General features: G+C 38.6%; 2 protein-coding genes across 5 annotated transcripts in view; one reads left to right on the top strand and one right to left on the bottom strand.

Moving 5' to 3' along the window:
• The window catches only part of tmc1 (transmembrane channel-like 1), a 9802-nt gene extending 6134 nt beyond the window's left edge, over window positions 1-3668 (bottom strand). Inside the window, exons 1-6 of the mRNA XM_025053193.1 lie at window positions 3542-3668; window positions 1709-2204; window positions 1292-1498; window positions 1107-1197; window positions 936-1017; window positions 309-415 (exon numbers count right to left, since the gene is read on the bottom strand). Of these exons, the coding sequence (XP_024908961.1) occupies window positions 309-415; window positions 936-1017; window positions 1107-1197; window positions 1292-1498; window positions 1709-2204; window positions 3542-3578 (1020 nt within the window). The 5' untranslated portion in view covers window positions 3579-3668. The remainder of the gene's footprint in view (window positions 1-308; window positions 416-935; window positions 1018-1106; window positions 1198-1291; window positions 1499-1708; window positions 2205-3541) is intronic.
• A 5287-nt stretch (window positions 3669-8955) lies between these two features.
• zfand5a (zinc finger, AN1-type domain 5a) lies at window positions 8956-16667 on the top strand. Of its 4 annotated transcripts, none has more exons than XM_008335906.3 (6): window positions 8956-9383; window positions 13477-13638; window positions 14596-14692; window positions 14778-14863; window positions 15467-15601; window positions 16232-16667. In XM_008335906.3, the coding sequence occupies exons 2-6, from the start codon at window positions 13479-13481 to the stop codon at window positions 16378-16380; spliced, it is 627 nt and encodes a 208-aa protein (XP_008334128.1). In that variant the 5' UTR covers window positions 8956-9383; window positions 13477-13478; the 3' UTR covers window positions 16381-16667. The 4 variants fall into 4 exon arrangements, with proteins under 4 accessions (XP_008334128.1, XP_008334127.1, XP_008334129.1 ...); XM_008335905.3 differs by having other exon boundaries at window positions 8959-9278; XM_008335907.3 differs by lacking the exon at window positions 8956-9383 and adding an exon at window positions 9433-10382.
• Window positions 16668-16674: the final 7 nt, after the last annotated feature.

The following is a 16674-nucleotide window of genomic DNA, read 5'->3' as shown; positions in this document are numbered from 1 at the left end:
CCATGGTAACTGAACCCACTTAAACACTGTTACAAGTTTAACTGATTCAATACGTCTAGTATTCTTCTTTTTTTCCTTTCGGCTTTTCCCTTTTTCAGGGGTTGCCAACTAACTAATTAATCTAAGAGTTGCAGTACAATGAAATTGGGTATTTTGGATAACTCACAATTTAAAATGTTATTTTTCTGAACACGATCTTCAGATCTAAATCTGTATAAAATAAAATGTGATGAAGTCACCCTAAAGATTAACTGTTGACACACATTCAACCATGTTACTGTATAATTAAAGAATGTGAGAACCTGTACCTCTGGTACCATGACCAGACCAAAGGTCAGACCAAAGAGAATCATGTTGATACCATACATCCACCTCAGGAAGATGAAGTACGAGGCCACAGAAGAGCCAAAGTGACCTGTGAGGACAACAATAGAAAGGCCAGAATATCACTTCTTCATCATATTCTTCTTTTTTCTTTCAACTTTGTCCCTCTTTCAGGGGTTATCACAGCAAATCATTGATTTCCATCTCTCCCTGTTCTCTGCATCTTCTACTCTGACTCCAACTCTCTGCATGTCCTCCCTCACTGCATCCATATATCTCCTCTTTGGCCTTCCTCTTTGTCTCCTACCTGGTAGCTCCATCTCTAACATTCTTCTACCAATGTATCCACTGTCCCTCCTCTGCACATGTCCAAACCATCTCAATCTGGCTTCTCTAGTTATTCCTCCAAACCTTCCTGTCTGTGTTGTCCCTCTAATGACCTCATTCCTGATCCTGTCCATTCTTGTCACTCCTAAAGAGAATCTTAGCATTTTTAACTCTGGCCAAAATAAAATAAAATAAAGGCTGAAATATCACTAACCTGGGGGATGCCTAATATGGGGAATGCCCTTGTGGCCAAACATTGATTGGTTTGATAAAATTAAACCTACTTTCAATTTCCTTTATTTTCATTTCCCATGGAATACAAGCAGTTTTGAAGTTTTCAAAGTCTCGTTGGAACTTCATCCATTTCTAGAAAAAAAGAGGTTATAGGTTATGTTGTCGGAGAAGCTGTGTTGTCTACTGACCAAAGTGTTATTTTAAAAAAATGAGGTTCTTGCCTTGGTCATAATGACTTTGTAGGCATAGAGCTTCCTGCCTTTTGCTTTCCCCAGAGCTCCTTCATACTTTTCCACAAACTCCTGAGACTCCCTGCCAGAAAACAGACAAAGCGCTGAGCTGAGACTTGATTCTCTATTCTATTTGCACAAATCTAGACCAGTTGGTAATTGTTACCATGAAGTACCGTAAAGTCAGAAGCTTTTTCTTCATAGACCAGGGTTTCCCTCTCAGACTCTGGATCAGCTTCTTCCTCTCTTCCACTGCCTCCTTCAACTTCTCCAGTTCCTCTGGAGAAAGAGAGCATGGCCTCACCTGGTTCTCATGATCCTCCTGGTCCACCTTGTCCTCCTCATGGACTTCTTCAGTGTCCTCACTGGACTCCTGCTCTAAGCTGAGATATAAAACAGAAGAATGTTTACAGTATCTTTGCAGTACGACCATAAAAACTATTCATTCTCTTGCCAAATGAAACTGATATTTTGGAGAAGTTAGGTTTAAGGACCTTGCCATTTCATGTTCTTAGATTCATTTAGCAACACCTTTAGATACATCTATTTCCTGTTACTGTTTATTAAGTTCACAAGACACTAATTATACAAACCCAGTCTCAGCTACTGTCTTGGTGTTTTTCTTTTCCACCTCCTGTGTTTCCTCCTTCAGTTCATATTTCCCTTCATCCTCTGCTTCTTCCTTTTTGGAATGTCCATGTTTCTTTTTCCTCTTGGGTTTCTTCTCAGTTTCTTCCTCCTGATTCTCCTCCCCCTCCTCTTCCCCTTCTTTCTGGATTTTTTGACTATTTTCATTCCTGAGACTCTTTCCTAGTTTTGCAGTCTTTCTACTTTTCCTTTCGTCTTCTCTTTCTTTGTGATTCTCTTCTCCTTCACCTCTAGCTTGTACAGTGTTCCTTTTTCTTTTCCTCTTTTCTTTGTCCCTTCTCTCATGTTCCAACTGCACTCCTCCTTCATCAACTCCTGATCTTTCTCTCCTCCTACTAGTTACCTTCTTCTTTTTCTTTTTTTCATAAACTCCATCCCTTTTTTCCCCCCTTTGACTTCTTTCACGTCCCCTATGAGGTGAGGTCAACTCATCTTCGTTACCTGCAGAAAATATATAAGGGTGCTTAGTTTTATTCAAATTACTTAGTCTAAGTAGAATCATAGTTTACACATTAGAACAGCTCAAACATAGGGCCCGGTGGCCAAAAACTACCCTCTAGGGGGTTCTATCTGGCCCACTGAATTTTGAAAGTTAAAAAAAAGCACAAATATTTTTGTATAATTATAATAAGTTTGTGATGTTTTGTCAAATGATAGTATGTCATATCAATTATGTTATAATTTCACTGGTTCAGCAAATAAGGAAAAGACAGAGGAAGAACATTTTCTGTTTAACTTTAAATTAAATTAATATTTTTCTACTCGTTGCTCCGTGTCAGTTGGTGGAAGTGTACCAGAAGGTGTCACCCTGCTTTAAACCCACCAATTAGACGTCAGGCAGCTTCACTGTGTACCTGGTACTATTGTTTACTTTAAAAATGTGATGAAGAGGTGGACATTAAGAACAACTGACAGACTGAAAACTGAAGAGATCTATTGTGGTCTGTCCACTGATGTGTGTCTTCTGGTGTAACCGGAGTGGACAGAACACAGGTCATTATGGACATGTGCAGCAGGGGGACATAAAAGACTCAGACAAAGGTCCAGTGAGGGGAGACGGGGTAATAGGGGCCATGAGAGGTCAAGCTCTGTGACCCCGTAACAAATTTTTGCCAGTGATCATTTGCTAATCATTTTAGCAGATTGCTACAACATACATGAATTTTGTACAAAATGGCAATGATTTGATGGATCTTTGTTTTTGTTTGTTTTTTAGATTTCTGTTGTATTCATATAATAACTCATGAACTTTGGTTCAAGGAGACACAAGAGGTGTCAAACTGAGCACAGGAGGCAGCGGTGCTGCATCTTTTATGTCCTTGTGAGGAAAAATCACTGATTGTCCCATGGGACTTTGTTGTAGGAGTTGATTGATTTAGCACATTTAAACATATGTTTTAAAAAGTTAAAGTTGTATAAAAGTTATTTATGCTTTTCAGCTAATTAAATTTGCAATTAATTTGTGCCTGTTAATATGACACAATTACAATATCAAGCGATTATCGTATAATAACCTACACATCTCTCTTAAATCCCTGAGAACCTGTGTTATAAATTTAGTTATTATAACATTTTGAATGCATTCTATTCATTTCAACTATTTTTAGACGTATTGATCAATCTCTTTATACTTTAGTGCATTGTCTATTGAGCATCATTTTAGCACAGTCAGCACTGTATCACTGCCTTCTTCATTCGTGAGGATTGTTGCCAAAAATATATGACTTTTTCATCCTAATAAAGAAAAGAGTACGTGAAATAAATATTTAACGCCTTACTGATGTTGTCGAAGGGAATGAGTGAGTCTCGAGGCATTTTCTTCTTCGTTTTCTTCTTCTGAGCTCTGCTTCTGTTTCTCCTGCAACATCCGACGACAAATGATAAGAGCCAGCGCCTCTGTGTGTCTGTGTGTGTGCCTGTTGGTGTGTAGGTGTGTGTGAGATCCAGTCTCCATGAAGTACAAATGGTCTTCATGAGGCACAACAAATAGAAAAGCGTCGTTCAAATGTTCATATATGTCATGGAAAAAAAGACTGAGGGGTTCATAAAAAAATATAATAATAATAATAATAATAATAATAATAATAATAATAATAATAATAATAATAATAATAATAATAATAATAATAGGGCTAATATGCATTTAACTTCACAAGTTCATTCACAATCAGCTGTTTATCTCCAACAGTCCGATCTTTATACCTTCATGTATTAAACTCTGTGGAGGCTCAGCTTCCATTAGCTTCTACGGAGCAATATTTGGTTTGCTGTCTTTCACTGTGGGATCTAGATGCTGATTGTGTTAAGTTAAGTTAGTTAGGTGCTTCTACCTATAACAGATGGCTTAAGAAGTAGGTCAACTCTTTATTGACTTTGTTTGAAAATGTACCAGAGCATTTCCTTGCATGCAGAGTTTGTGAGGGACATAGTGACAGCCTGTGGTTCAGTATTTTCTCACAGATACAGCCATTTTCTAATTACATCTATACCCTAACTCTAAATTAAAGCTTCACCTTCTTCAGTTTGTAAATTATTTTGTTTATTTTTCTGTATTCCTATATTTTTAATAATGTTAACGAACAACAGTGAAATGACTTAGCTTTTAGTTTGTGATAGTATCTGCAAGCACCCAGACAAGAGGCAGTAGGGGTGAGCAAAGTAAGCTGCTCAAAGATATGTATAGTTTGTGTGTGTGTGCGAGAGAGATAGAGAGAGAGACAGGGAGAGAGACAGAGAGAGACAGAGAGAGAGGGAGAAAGAGAGAGAGATAAAGATGAGTAACTGGTGGCATGAAAAGTTGAACTTTTTGTTCTGCAGCCATCGACCTGAAACACAGACAATGAGGCGGGAAACCTTAGAGCCCAGCAATTTCACTGATAATCAATTATTCACAAGAGTTATGACTGTGTGTTTGTGTGTGTTAGAGTGGGAGAGGGTCATGACTCCTTTGTTGTTTATTATGTCATCACCGTTTACTTAGCTATTCATGCTAAACACAACAATCACTCTTCCATTCATCTATCCATTTTCTACCGCAGTGCTTTTGGGGACGGTGATGGAGTATAGTAGTAAAAGAACAAAAATGTCCAGAACTTTGTTTTATTATTTCAAGCTGGAAAATGACCGATTTCCTGTGAAATTCTCTTAAAATGTTTCATTTTAATGGGGTCACAGAAAGTGGATAGAACTGTTATGGTGGATACTAATGCTACAATCTGTGTATTTCTCTTTTTTAATTTTCTATTGGAAATTATATTGTGATTAGAAAAACAATTTAACTTATCGTAGAATTCTGCTTCCATTTATAAAAAAATGTTTTTCCAAAAAATGTTTCTATTTCTGTAAGAACAAGAACACAAATTAAATAAAACGAAAGTAAACATTGTCGACGATTATTTTTAGGAACATCATTCTGCGTTGCCGGATGAACAATGTTAACCAGCAGAGGGCAGTGTTGTTCTAAACTGTGACTGAGTATGACCAGATACTGTAACAGCAACATCTGATCTCGTTTTGCCCGTGTCAGCACAGAAAATGTGTGTACATGTGTACCAGAATACGTTGTTGATGTGTGTGTGTAGTAAATGTGAGTAATCGAGACACAGATCCGTTACTAATTGCTAAAGTTAGCCGCAGCAGCAGTCTGCACATAGACCTGTGACCTCATGGCAGCTGAGTTGTCTGTGTCTTGTTCTCAGGAAACAAATGATACTAGTAACCAAAAAAAGAGAAGGATTTATTATTATTATTTTTTGGTTGCCCTCTTGTTGGGTTTTCTAACTCCCTTACATTTAAAATCATCAACTTTTTTTCCTTAGAAGATAAAGCACCGACTGCCAACTAATTTCCATTTATATCCTACTCTCTTTGATGCAAACCTTTTTTACCTAAATTTGCGTTTTGCATATAGCACATGACAGGCTGTTCCTCTTTTTCTCAGAGTGTAAACATCAGCTTTGAACTCTGAACATCTCCTCACATGTCCCTGAAGGTGAAGCAGAAGAACGTTTTAGCCCTGAGGACAAGAGAAAGACAGAAATACCTGGGTGTTATCTTCAGAGAGACAGAGTTCGGGTTCTTCAGGTGTGAGTCCAACTGAAAACATGTTTCTTTTTTGCCAGAGGAATCAACCGACCAGCCAGCCACAGTATACAGATTCTGTGGTTAAAATGTCTTCAGTTTAATCTAATCTTAATCTGTACATTTTGTGGTTCCTTACAAGGTCAGGAAAAACAGTGCTTAATCACAAATTCCATTTTCTTGTAGTTTTGTCTGGATGGGAGTCTGAAAAATCCATATTGAAAATAACTAAGTGAATTCACAGGGATCTTTTCAGAGCAAAATTTAAATAGATTGAATCATAGGATGAGTTTTCTGCATGTCAAGTCAAATAGGGTACATTTCTTTACAAATAGTGTGTATAAAATAACTTGGGAAATAAAATGTGGTAATTCTGTTATGATGATAATGAACTGTTGTGTTCACATGTGCACTGGATATCTGTTCTGCTCAGTTGCAGAACTGTTCTGTTCGGCTCAGTTCTGAAACTGTAAGTGGAATCAACAATATCTATTATATTTAAGTTTCCTGATGGTTAAAGGTTCTGAATCCAAATTCTTGTCAAAACTAGGTTGGTTGTAAAAAAAATCCTTTTATGGAGGAGGAACATTTACAATTAATTCATTGGTCAATGATTCACCTGGTCAAGGTTCTGTTTTAAAACAGATTTCTTTTGTACTTTCTAAACTCAGTAAGTGCTCAGTGAGTGTGGGGACACATTTGTGCTCGTTCCGATCCCCTGCATGTGAGTGCACGTGTGTACACTTCTGCATGTGTTCAGCAGATGTCCTGTATTCCCTGCGTTACTGCTTTTCTCGTGCACACCAGTCCAGCCACGTGCTAATGTGTCAGCAGCCCCAGACCACGCCCCTTCTCGACTGATCTCTTCACTGCAGCATCATAAGCCCGCCCCTAACACATGACACCCTGGCCCCTGTTTGGTGACTCGTAGTTTAACACAGGCACACACAGTCAGTGGGGGTGGTTTAAAGTTATCACTCACACAAGGAGTCCGTGTGCCCTCCCTTACCCCAACCCCTCCCCCCCGTCCATTTGAGAAGGAGGGAGGAGGTCTGCCTAGTAACTGCAAGCTTTTCTGGATTAAATACAACCACCACCACCCTACACCCCCAGGCGCTCACTTATGCAGCACACATCAATGTTGTTCTTTACACCTGTTCACGTGCACCCCCCCAACGGCTGTGGAAACCCCCAATGTGTGTGTGTGTGTGATGGTGTGTGTGTGTGTGTGTGTGTCTGTATCTATCTATCTATCTATCTATCTATCTATCTATCTATCTATCTATCTATCTATCTATCTATCTATCTATCTATCTATCTATCTATCTATATATCTATCTATCTATCTATCTATCTATCTATCTATCTATCTATCTGTCTATATATGCTATCTTCTTGTTTCCAGTTAATGAACTTACTCTGCCACTGTTTCTGATTGAAAAATAATTACTAAACTAATTGACAACAACCTCGTGGTTCCTGTGAATTGTTGGTTTGGACTTATGTTTTGCTTTGCTTAAATGCTTTTTACTTATACCAATAGTTGTTGTTAGAAAAAAACTTTTTACAGCTATACATCATCTACTTCTGGTCCTATTTGGCTTATACTCAGATCATAAAAACATGCTTTTCTACGAACTTGAAGATGAGAACATATTATTTGAAACACACATACACACCACATTGCTCCACCCTTAGTGTTTGTTTTCAGCTGAGCATGACTGTAGTGCCTGAGGAAGTGTGTGTGTTTTGTGAGCAGGAATATGCCTGGACTTGTCAATCAAAGACTAGACCATGTGAAAACATTTTTAGGTTATTGAGTACAACTGTGAAGCCTGATATTCACAGAACCACTCTGTAATCGCACAGTCTTCAGCAACAAGTAATACGATGTTTGTTTTAAATTTCCATCACCTGAACATGTTTCACAACAACCATTTTGTCTGAAATCACACACCGCTCTTTATCTGCATGCTGCTGCCAGAAGCTTTATTATTAACTTGTTGAACGTGTTTGTGTCCTCAGTGTAAACACCCCTGTGTGTTTGTTTGTGTTTGTGACACATGAAATGTGTTGGCCCCAAAACACTCACAATTTACCAACAGCTCTTTTTGTTGCTACTTCCGGCTTTATTTATGCCATTTCTGGCTAAAATGTGGATTTTTCAAAGACATTTTATTAGGTTGTTTTAACAATACCTCAGCCTTTTTTAAGCATTTCTTGTCCCCTACTACAAATATTTAAACAAGAATGCAGAGGGTAAGAGAGAAAAGAAAGAAATATGAATAGAATAAATTATATAATTTGTTTTAACTACAGGGAGGTCCCTGGTTACATCCCTGGTCTTTCTCTATTGAGATTGCATATTTTTTCCTTTTTTGTTTGTGTTTTTGTGTGTGTTTTCTCAGGTTACTCCAGTTTCCTTTCACAAGTCTAAGAAAACATGGAGATTAGGGATTATGTTGATCAGACTGTGTAAATTGACCATAGATATGAATGTGAATGTGAAAGGTTCTTTGTCTCTGCATGTGGCCCTGCCATTGATTGGACATTGGGTTTACCTTGCCCTCGCCCTAACACAACTAAGATTTGCTCCAGCTCCTACAACCACGTATTAATGAATGAATGAATAATAAAATAGATAAATAAGATGAATCTGTTTACATTCAAAAGATAGACAGAATATAACAATATTAAGTAAAGTTATATATACAGTACAAAAGGAAATTGTATTTATCCTTGTTGTATTTTATGTAGTCTTGGGTTTGTGGCTATGCCTTTAAGGTATTAGCCTGAAACACACACATAATAATAATTTACATATTATTCTTATTAATAGTTGAAGCAGTATAACTGGTTATGATAAATATTCTTTTTGTAATTTTAAAGGCCACTCTTAAAGGCATTTTATCATCATTATACAAAGGAAATTGACCACAAGCTTCCTCTTCCTGTGGGAGAATGACGAATAGATGTGTCATGGTGACGCAATAGTGGTTTGCGCCCATGAGGACGCGCACCTCCCACCGCCTCTACAGACTTCTAGCGACAGAAAAAAACTGCGGGGCGGAGCCAGGCAAAGACACGTTGTTTGAACCGTGACGATATCAACGTCATCATCACATCCGCCACTCCTCTGTCTAAAGAAGGAGAGAGCGGTAGAAAGAACTACAGCGAGAGAGAGCGAGACAGCGATCGAGAGACCTACAGTTACACAGGAAGAGAGAGCGTTATAGGCACAGAGTCGTGCCCTTCTGACACAAAACTGAGGCAGAACATAGAACAAACGTTTTCTTTTGAAAAACAACATCGTTGTCTTCGTTAGTTCTCCTTACTGGCCTAACGTCTGCTTTTCCACCACATCTTCGTTATCACCACAACATCCCTCGGTATCTTTATCGTGGTCTCGTCAGGACGCTTCACAATTCCCATCAGGTGACGATCTGGATTATTCTGGATTATTTTGGACCACATTCTCTTGATTGTTTTTCAAATGTTCTGAATGATTTGTTTTTCCTTTTTCTCGAAGACGTTGATCAGGTTTGAAATTTTTATGTTTTTGTGTAAAAATGGTTTAAAAAATGCTGTTTTTCAGACTCAGGTCACCTTTAAATTGAGCCTTATGAGGTCAGCCTCTGTCTGTGTGCGTGTGCGTGTGAGTGTGCGTGCGTGTGTGTGTGTGTGTGAGTGTGAGAGAGAGAGCGAGAGAGATAAACACGTCTCTTATCGCTTGTTTTTACTTAAACTTCTTCAAATTGTGGCTGCATTTGTAGTAAAAACACAGCAGCAGTAACCTCAATGTTTTTGTTGCAGTAAACGATTTGGTATTGCAAGTCAGATGGAACAAAAAAGTTGATATTTGTATTGATTTTAATATTTTAAACGTTGCTGCCGTAAAGCATTCGAGTTGTTTTTACAGATTTTTTACATATACATATTTGTTGTTGTTTTTGGATAATATATTTACTTTTTATACTTCATTATTTCCTTAAAGGTTATTAAAATAGTTTTGTTGTGAGCATTTTTTATGTTAGAGTAACGACACCATGGAGATATTGTTAGACACCACAGATCAAATGTGTTTTTTGGGAAAAAGAGCAGTTCACACTTATACTGTCTTTAGCTGTTGGTTTGAGGTGTTTTTCTCTTCGTTCTTCTGTTTCTGGTATTTTCTGTCGGTGTCTGGACTCTTGTTTTTGTTTCATTTGTGTCTTAGTTAGTCGTCATTTGGTTGTGTTATTTGTTCCTCCACAAAGTCAAAGCCAGATTTTGATCTCAGTGAAACTGTCCAAGCAAATAGCGATCAATGTATCCTCCATTTTCTCGTCACTCTAAGCACGGATATCATGAAATGACTGTGTTTAAATGTAGACAAAAGACGAATAAAGGACAGAAAAAAATAGACAGGTTTGGTTTTGCTGCTGCTGTTGTTTTGTGATTCCACTGTGTGTGTGTGTGTGTGTTTGTTTTTGCTGCTGCAGCTGGGGGATGGGAGCCACAGTTCAACTCATTCCTATCCACAAATAGAACGTTCATGCAGTGAGTAGAGTTGAGATATTATCTCTGAGATTCTCTGCTACACATAAATCTTAAATACCGAATGTTGTGAAGATTTTTAAGCTGTTCGTTGGTGTACGTTAGTGGTTGTTAGTGGCACTGCTCAGAAGAGAAAATGAGGAGGTAAAACAGGAGGAAGGAGGCGAAGCTAATCTGTTTTTGGCTTTTATTCATTCGTTCATGGAATGGAAACGCTTTTGTGTGTTTAATACTGCTCATGTAATGTAGTTTTTGTTCAGGGAGACATAAGCAGAAAATGTGACGTTAGTTAGTGGCCACGCAGCCAGAGAGAGAAGACAGGAGGTAGAAAATGAGTCTGAAGAGGAAGCAGCCGAGACAAAGGAATAAAGAAGAAACAAAGAGCAGAGAGGCAGCACCGTTTCGGGCTTTAGTTCAACAAAAATACCAGTGTGTCTTCAATAGGACTGTTATTGTGCACCAGTTTCCTTCTACTCAAACATTACAAATGCTTCTGTTTTGTGGTCTCTTCCCGACTAATGTCTTTTTAAAAAAGCCTTTCAGATATATCTTCAAGATTCTGACTGTGGAATTGTTTTCATGCGTAACTCATATCAATGTATATATATGGTGCTCATGCTTACTCTTTTGGTTGTGGTGCTTTTTATTTTATATACCAGGGGCTTTAAACTTTTATTTACTTTACTGTGTATAAGGTTTATTGTGTAGGGANTTTTTTTCAGACAACAGAACATAAAAATTGACTTAGTAAAGTAACTGTAATGTAGTGTAGTGTAGATATTCTAAAAAGCAGGAGAGGTCCTACTAGAGATACCAGAGGTCGTCAACGTGTCTTAAAAAGTGTCCATATATTAGCCCATGGAAAAGGGGCTTAAAAGTTTGTAAAGAAGTCTACCAACCAAAGGGGGCTTTCGAGGTTCATGGTTTTTAATACGTGTCATTGCTATCATCACTGGCAGCTAATATAGGAAAGCTTTTTAACAAATGTTCTAAAGTGGCAAAAACATGTTGGCAATGTTACAGAGCCATGTGATGAAACCTCTCTCTCCATGTGTCACTCTTGCGTTTTCCTGAAACATGAGCAGGGTTCAGCTTTCCTCAGCACGAGTATTTTACTGCTGCAGAGCAGTCACACCTTAGTTTGTTTTTCATAGTGTGTTCAGCTGCTGATCTCACACACCAAATGGCACAACTGCGACTGCTTCTTACTCTAAGTTTTCCCTGAAAAGGAAAGAAAAAGGAAAACTGCTCAACAGCTCTAGGCTGGAAAAAAAACCCCAACATACCCGAGCTGTTATTGAAAAGTCCCAGACTTACCCCAGCTCTTATTTAAAGAAAGTGAACTACCTGTCGTTGTGACACAGCGCTGCACACAACAAAATGTGACCTCTGCTTTTAACCCATCACCAAAGTGAACAGTGGGCAGCTTTAAGGACCAGGGGAGCAGTGTGTGGGGACAGTGCCATGCTCAGAGCACCTCAGTGGTAACTTGGACTCGAACCTGAACCAAGCCTGCTTCCTTAACCACTAAGGCACCACTACCCATGCCCCTCATATTACCTTACTCTAAAGATATTATTAGAATGTTTGGTAGGAATTTGTTAAGTATGAATTTTACGTCTGTGTAAGGTATAACACATAGTCATAGTGTACAGGTCAACAAGAGGTTTAAAATATTTACTGAGACTAAGAGGTATTAAGCATCTGCAGTGTATGACAATATGGTATGATAGCATTGTGTTCTTGTTCTTGTTTTTTTTTCTTTAGCACAGAGATATTGTTGTATATTAAGAGACACTAATGGTTTCCAGAAAAATCTCCTACATTTTAAAACAGCAACTTCCTGTGGAGCTGTTTGTTCCAGCCTGAAGCTCAGACCTCTTGTCTGCTCATGCTTTTTTTTCACTAGTCAGCAGTCCAACATGTGACACTGAGGCAGAGAAGGTCTTTGTGGGCTTTTCCAAGGAAACCTTTTGTTGATGCTGTTACAGGAGAGCAGCAGGAGGGTGGTGCTTTGCTCCAGTGGAGGAAAGGTTGCTCAACATTTAAAGGGGCAGCTCAGGATTTCTAAAGCGTGTTCTGTATGAGGTGAAGACAGTAGGACTACTGTGTTGCAAAAATCAATTTCCTGCTGGAATGATGCATCTTGATGTGATAAGGAAGTGAACTTGTTCTTCAGCCTTGAAGTGACAGATACTTTATCAGGAGTGTTGTAAGGTACCCTCCTCGACCTCACCATAACAGACCTGGCCTATCCCTTTAACACCACTTGTTTGTGTATTTGTGAGCAAAGCAGCAGGACGTTCTCAGATATTTTCTCCTGGAACATGAAGCTCTGTTCTTGTTTGTCTGACGTGATCAGTCAACAGCTGCTGTGTTGAAGATGAACAGGTCAAAGGTTTGTTTATCAGGCAGACATGAAGCTGCTGCTTTACTTGTTCCACTTCTGGGTCAGAACATTCTGACCCTACTCACTTTGATCTTTCTACGCAATGTTTTTAATGACCTCCTTTGGCCTTAGGGCAATTTCCTGCTTTGTTGTGTTCCAGCAACGGCAGCGTAATTCAAGTTACACACACACACACATGTGCATACTTGTCTTTGGGCGTTGGTGTATGAAAAAAAAAAGACTGTTGGAGTTTTTAAATGCCTTTTTGTGGTGGAAGCAACAAAAGACATTGTGTAAACTCAACATACTTGTTTGTTCCTGTGTAAGTGTTTACAGGCAGCTATGACGTGATGTGTATCTGTTCTTTGAGTCACAGCATCATACACAGAGGAATCAGAAGAACTTATCTGTTCTTGTCAGAAATGGTTATGAGTCATAAATACACTCATGAACCATGACATCACATTTACTGTTGTAAAGTTTTAGACCCATGTTTGTGTCTCAACCTAGGGGTTTGTCAACAATGATTTAGTTTTGAAAGGTTATTGAAAGGTTATGATATTTATGTGTGTGTGATGTGTTAAATATCACATTACACATTTCGTCACAAGTAAATGGAAAATGTTACATTTAGTCTACTAGTGATATTTAGCATATTGGTCTATGTATTATTTACACTCTACTTTTCTTTTCTCTGACGTTGGTCAGCGATGGCCCAGGAGACAAACCAGAGTCCAGGACCCATGCTGTGTGCCACAGGTTGTGGTTTTTACGGCAACCCACGAACCAATGGCATGTGCTCTGTCTGTTATAAGGAACATTTGACCAGACAGCAAAGCAGCGACCGCATGAGCCCACTCAGCCCAATGGGTAAGAACATATAGTCGTAGTTTTTTCAGTAATCCACATGTGACGACTTCAGCCATCCAAACACATGATTGAAAACTGTTTTCAAGTCTAAAAATGAACTTTTTGGGACTGAAAAATGTGTTTGCATGCAGTTCAAGGTCCCAGCAGCGTATAAAGCACAAGCATAAAGAATAACTCTAACTGTTCCCAGTTTTAGTTCAAACCATACTGTCCTCAGCACCATGTGTTTATGACAATAAATGTGTTTTCACTCCAGGAACCAGAAACTAATAGCAGGATAAAAACAGCCCAATAACAGCAGCCCACATTTTTCTGGTTGGTTAGAACAGATGCCACAAAAATTGACCTTTAACCTTTAACAATACGTTTGTCAGCAGTTCTAAAACAATGAATGAGTATTTTCTTAGTCCAATGATTCACTTTCTGTAAAAAACAGTTTTGTTTTTCATGATTTCATGTGTTTTATTTTTAGACATATTTAAAGTCAAATGCTGAAGATAAACCAAAAAATGACTTGTTAGAACCCATAAAAAGTGACAATGTTTTTAACCCAATTGCTTTCTATAACTTGTTGCGGAGTTCAAAATAGAAGAAGCTAGTTTTTAGGAAAATGTTATGTTGCTTGTTCATTCCCAGATTCTCTTAAGCTGTGTTAAATACTACATTTCATACTTACTATAAGAATCACTTTTCACTGCATATTTCACAAGAAGATTTAGTGCAGTTTTTACTCAGGATGACACTCTGGCCCCCATCAGCATCAGCTCTAAAACTGTCTATCATAAGGCTTAGGCTTAAGTGTGTATTCATCTTAGGAAACTGGATTTTTTGCTGGATTACTGTTTAAAAAGCCTTGGTTTACATTCACTGCCACACTGCCTTTGTTGTCTCTGGGGAAGCATAAATGTACAGTATTTCAAGTTGTTTTAACTTCTTTTTCTGCACCTCCACCCTCAGCAACTAGTCCTACCTCAGAGGCCTCTGCCATCCAAAGACTAGAGGCCAGTCTAGCCAAGGTTGAATCGCCTTCTGCCTCCTCACCCGACACATCTAGGTCCGTTTTGACTGTCTTTGACAGAATATAACAATCTACTTTTCAATGTGTGTTTCCATTTTAATGCTTTAAAAATGTTGTGCAGAAATGCTCAAGGATCTCTTCCTGTGACTCAACAAATGACAGAGATGAGCATCTCGAGAGAAGAAAAACTAGAACCCGTAGAGCCAGGTAAAACTAAGAGACACAGAGACACTGATCTGAGTGGGGTATCAATCCTTATCACCCACAAACATCAGGTCGGCACTGCAAATGTTTTTCTAATCTGGTCCCATCAACCACCGTTGGAGTTAGCTATAGGAGTCATACTGTATATCCACATTCAGCCCCTGTCGCCCTCCTGCCTTTAATGAGACATTTTCTTCAAAATGCTAGTTGTAAAATAGGTTGAAGAAACCATGTGATTCTGGTTCAGGTGATTTCTACCCCACAGTCCTTTCAGTAACAACTTCAGCCACTCTTTATTTTTAATTCCTGGTTTTAAACCTCAGCCTCACTGTTGGTTTTACTTTACTCCCTTAAAGAAGGCGCTGCTGCCTAAATATATCCATGTTTAAAAATAGCCCAGAGTAGCTGCAACCTGCCAGAGGCTTTCTCAGAATCACGTACGAGCTTCTGCCAAGAACAAGAGAAGCATGGCTCAAAGATAATATTGTCAAAGTACTTTTGTCTGGGTTAAAAATATGCAATTTCACTGACATTATAAAAGAACTACAAACGTCTGCTGCTCCTCATGTCACTTGATTCATGTGTTTTTGATGTGTTGGTCTGCAGTTGTTAGCCAGCCTGTTGCCGCTGGTTCTAGTCCAAGTCCAATAGTCTCCTTGACCAGTGAAGAAAGCAAGAATGACGCCTCCAAAACCAAGAAAAATAGGTGCTTCATGTGCCGCAAAAGAGTGGGACTTACAGGTAAGAAATCACAGATGACACGGGGGGCATCTGATGATAATGAGTCAATGGACATGGGTACTTCAGGTTATTTTAAGATAAGGTCACATTTTGAAGTTTTGACACGTTATCAACAATTTTATGTGTAGGCAAACTGACACTGAGATTTAGCTATCATGTGTTTTCAACATTTTGGCCTGATAAGCTTGAGAAAGTAGGTGTTGACTCATCTGTATTCAGTTCACACACACACACACACACACACACAAATGAGCAGGACAGCTTCATGTTCCAGGAGGCAGTATTTAAGAACATCTTGTCACTTCCTGTCCCCTGATAATGAGCTGATGGACAATATGCAAAGAAGGGCTGTTAAAGGTTTAAATGGAACTGATCTCACATTGTGTGTATCTTTGGGGCCGTTTTGATCATTTGTCTGCTGATCATTGTAAATGGATAATTAAAAAAAATACTATGGGCAAATATAAAAATTTTTCAGAGTATATTTTCTATTTTACTTTATTGTCTTTTCCAACCATGTGTCCATCAGTATAAGATCTCATACAACTTAGCTTCAGAACCTGATGCTATCTGCTTAATTTTATTCCTCCTGTGAGAACCTCAGTCTAATGCTGCTTTTTGTGGTTGCAGGATTTGACTGCCGCTGTGGTAACCTCTTCTGTGGCATCCATCGGTACTCCGACAAGCACAACTGTCCTTATGACTACAAGGCCGAAGCTGCTGCCAAGATCCGCAAAGAGAACCCTGTGGTGGTGGCCGACAAGATCCAGAGAATATAAATCTGACATTAGGATTGATATGGCAACAATGGCAAACACCTTTGCGATAAGACTGAAAATGAGTGTGAACCTTTTCGAATGAGCACTAGCACACTTGGCTAAGCGATGATCAAAAGGACTAGATACACAATATTACACAACCTCAAGAAAATAGTGGGGCAGGGTGAAAAAATGATTCTGTCTGATATGCATGAATGATCACTTTTCTTTTTATTTTGATTAACATTAGTTGATTTAATCCTACTTCTGTGTTGTGATTACGTTTTTGCAACTGTTGAGTCTTTTTTTTAATGT

The sequence above is a fragment of the Cynoglossus semilaevis genome, chromosome Z, assembly GCF_000523025.1.
Source record: "Cynoglossus semilaevis isolate Cse_v1.0 chromosome Z, Cse_v1.0, whole genome shotgun sequence".
Classification (NCBI taxonomy): domain Eukaryota; kingdom Metazoa; phylum Chordata; class Actinopteri; order Pleuronectiformes; family Cynoglossidae; genus Cynoglossus; species Cynoglossus semilaevis.
This window is presented reverse-complemented; position numbering and strand designations above follow the sequence as displayed.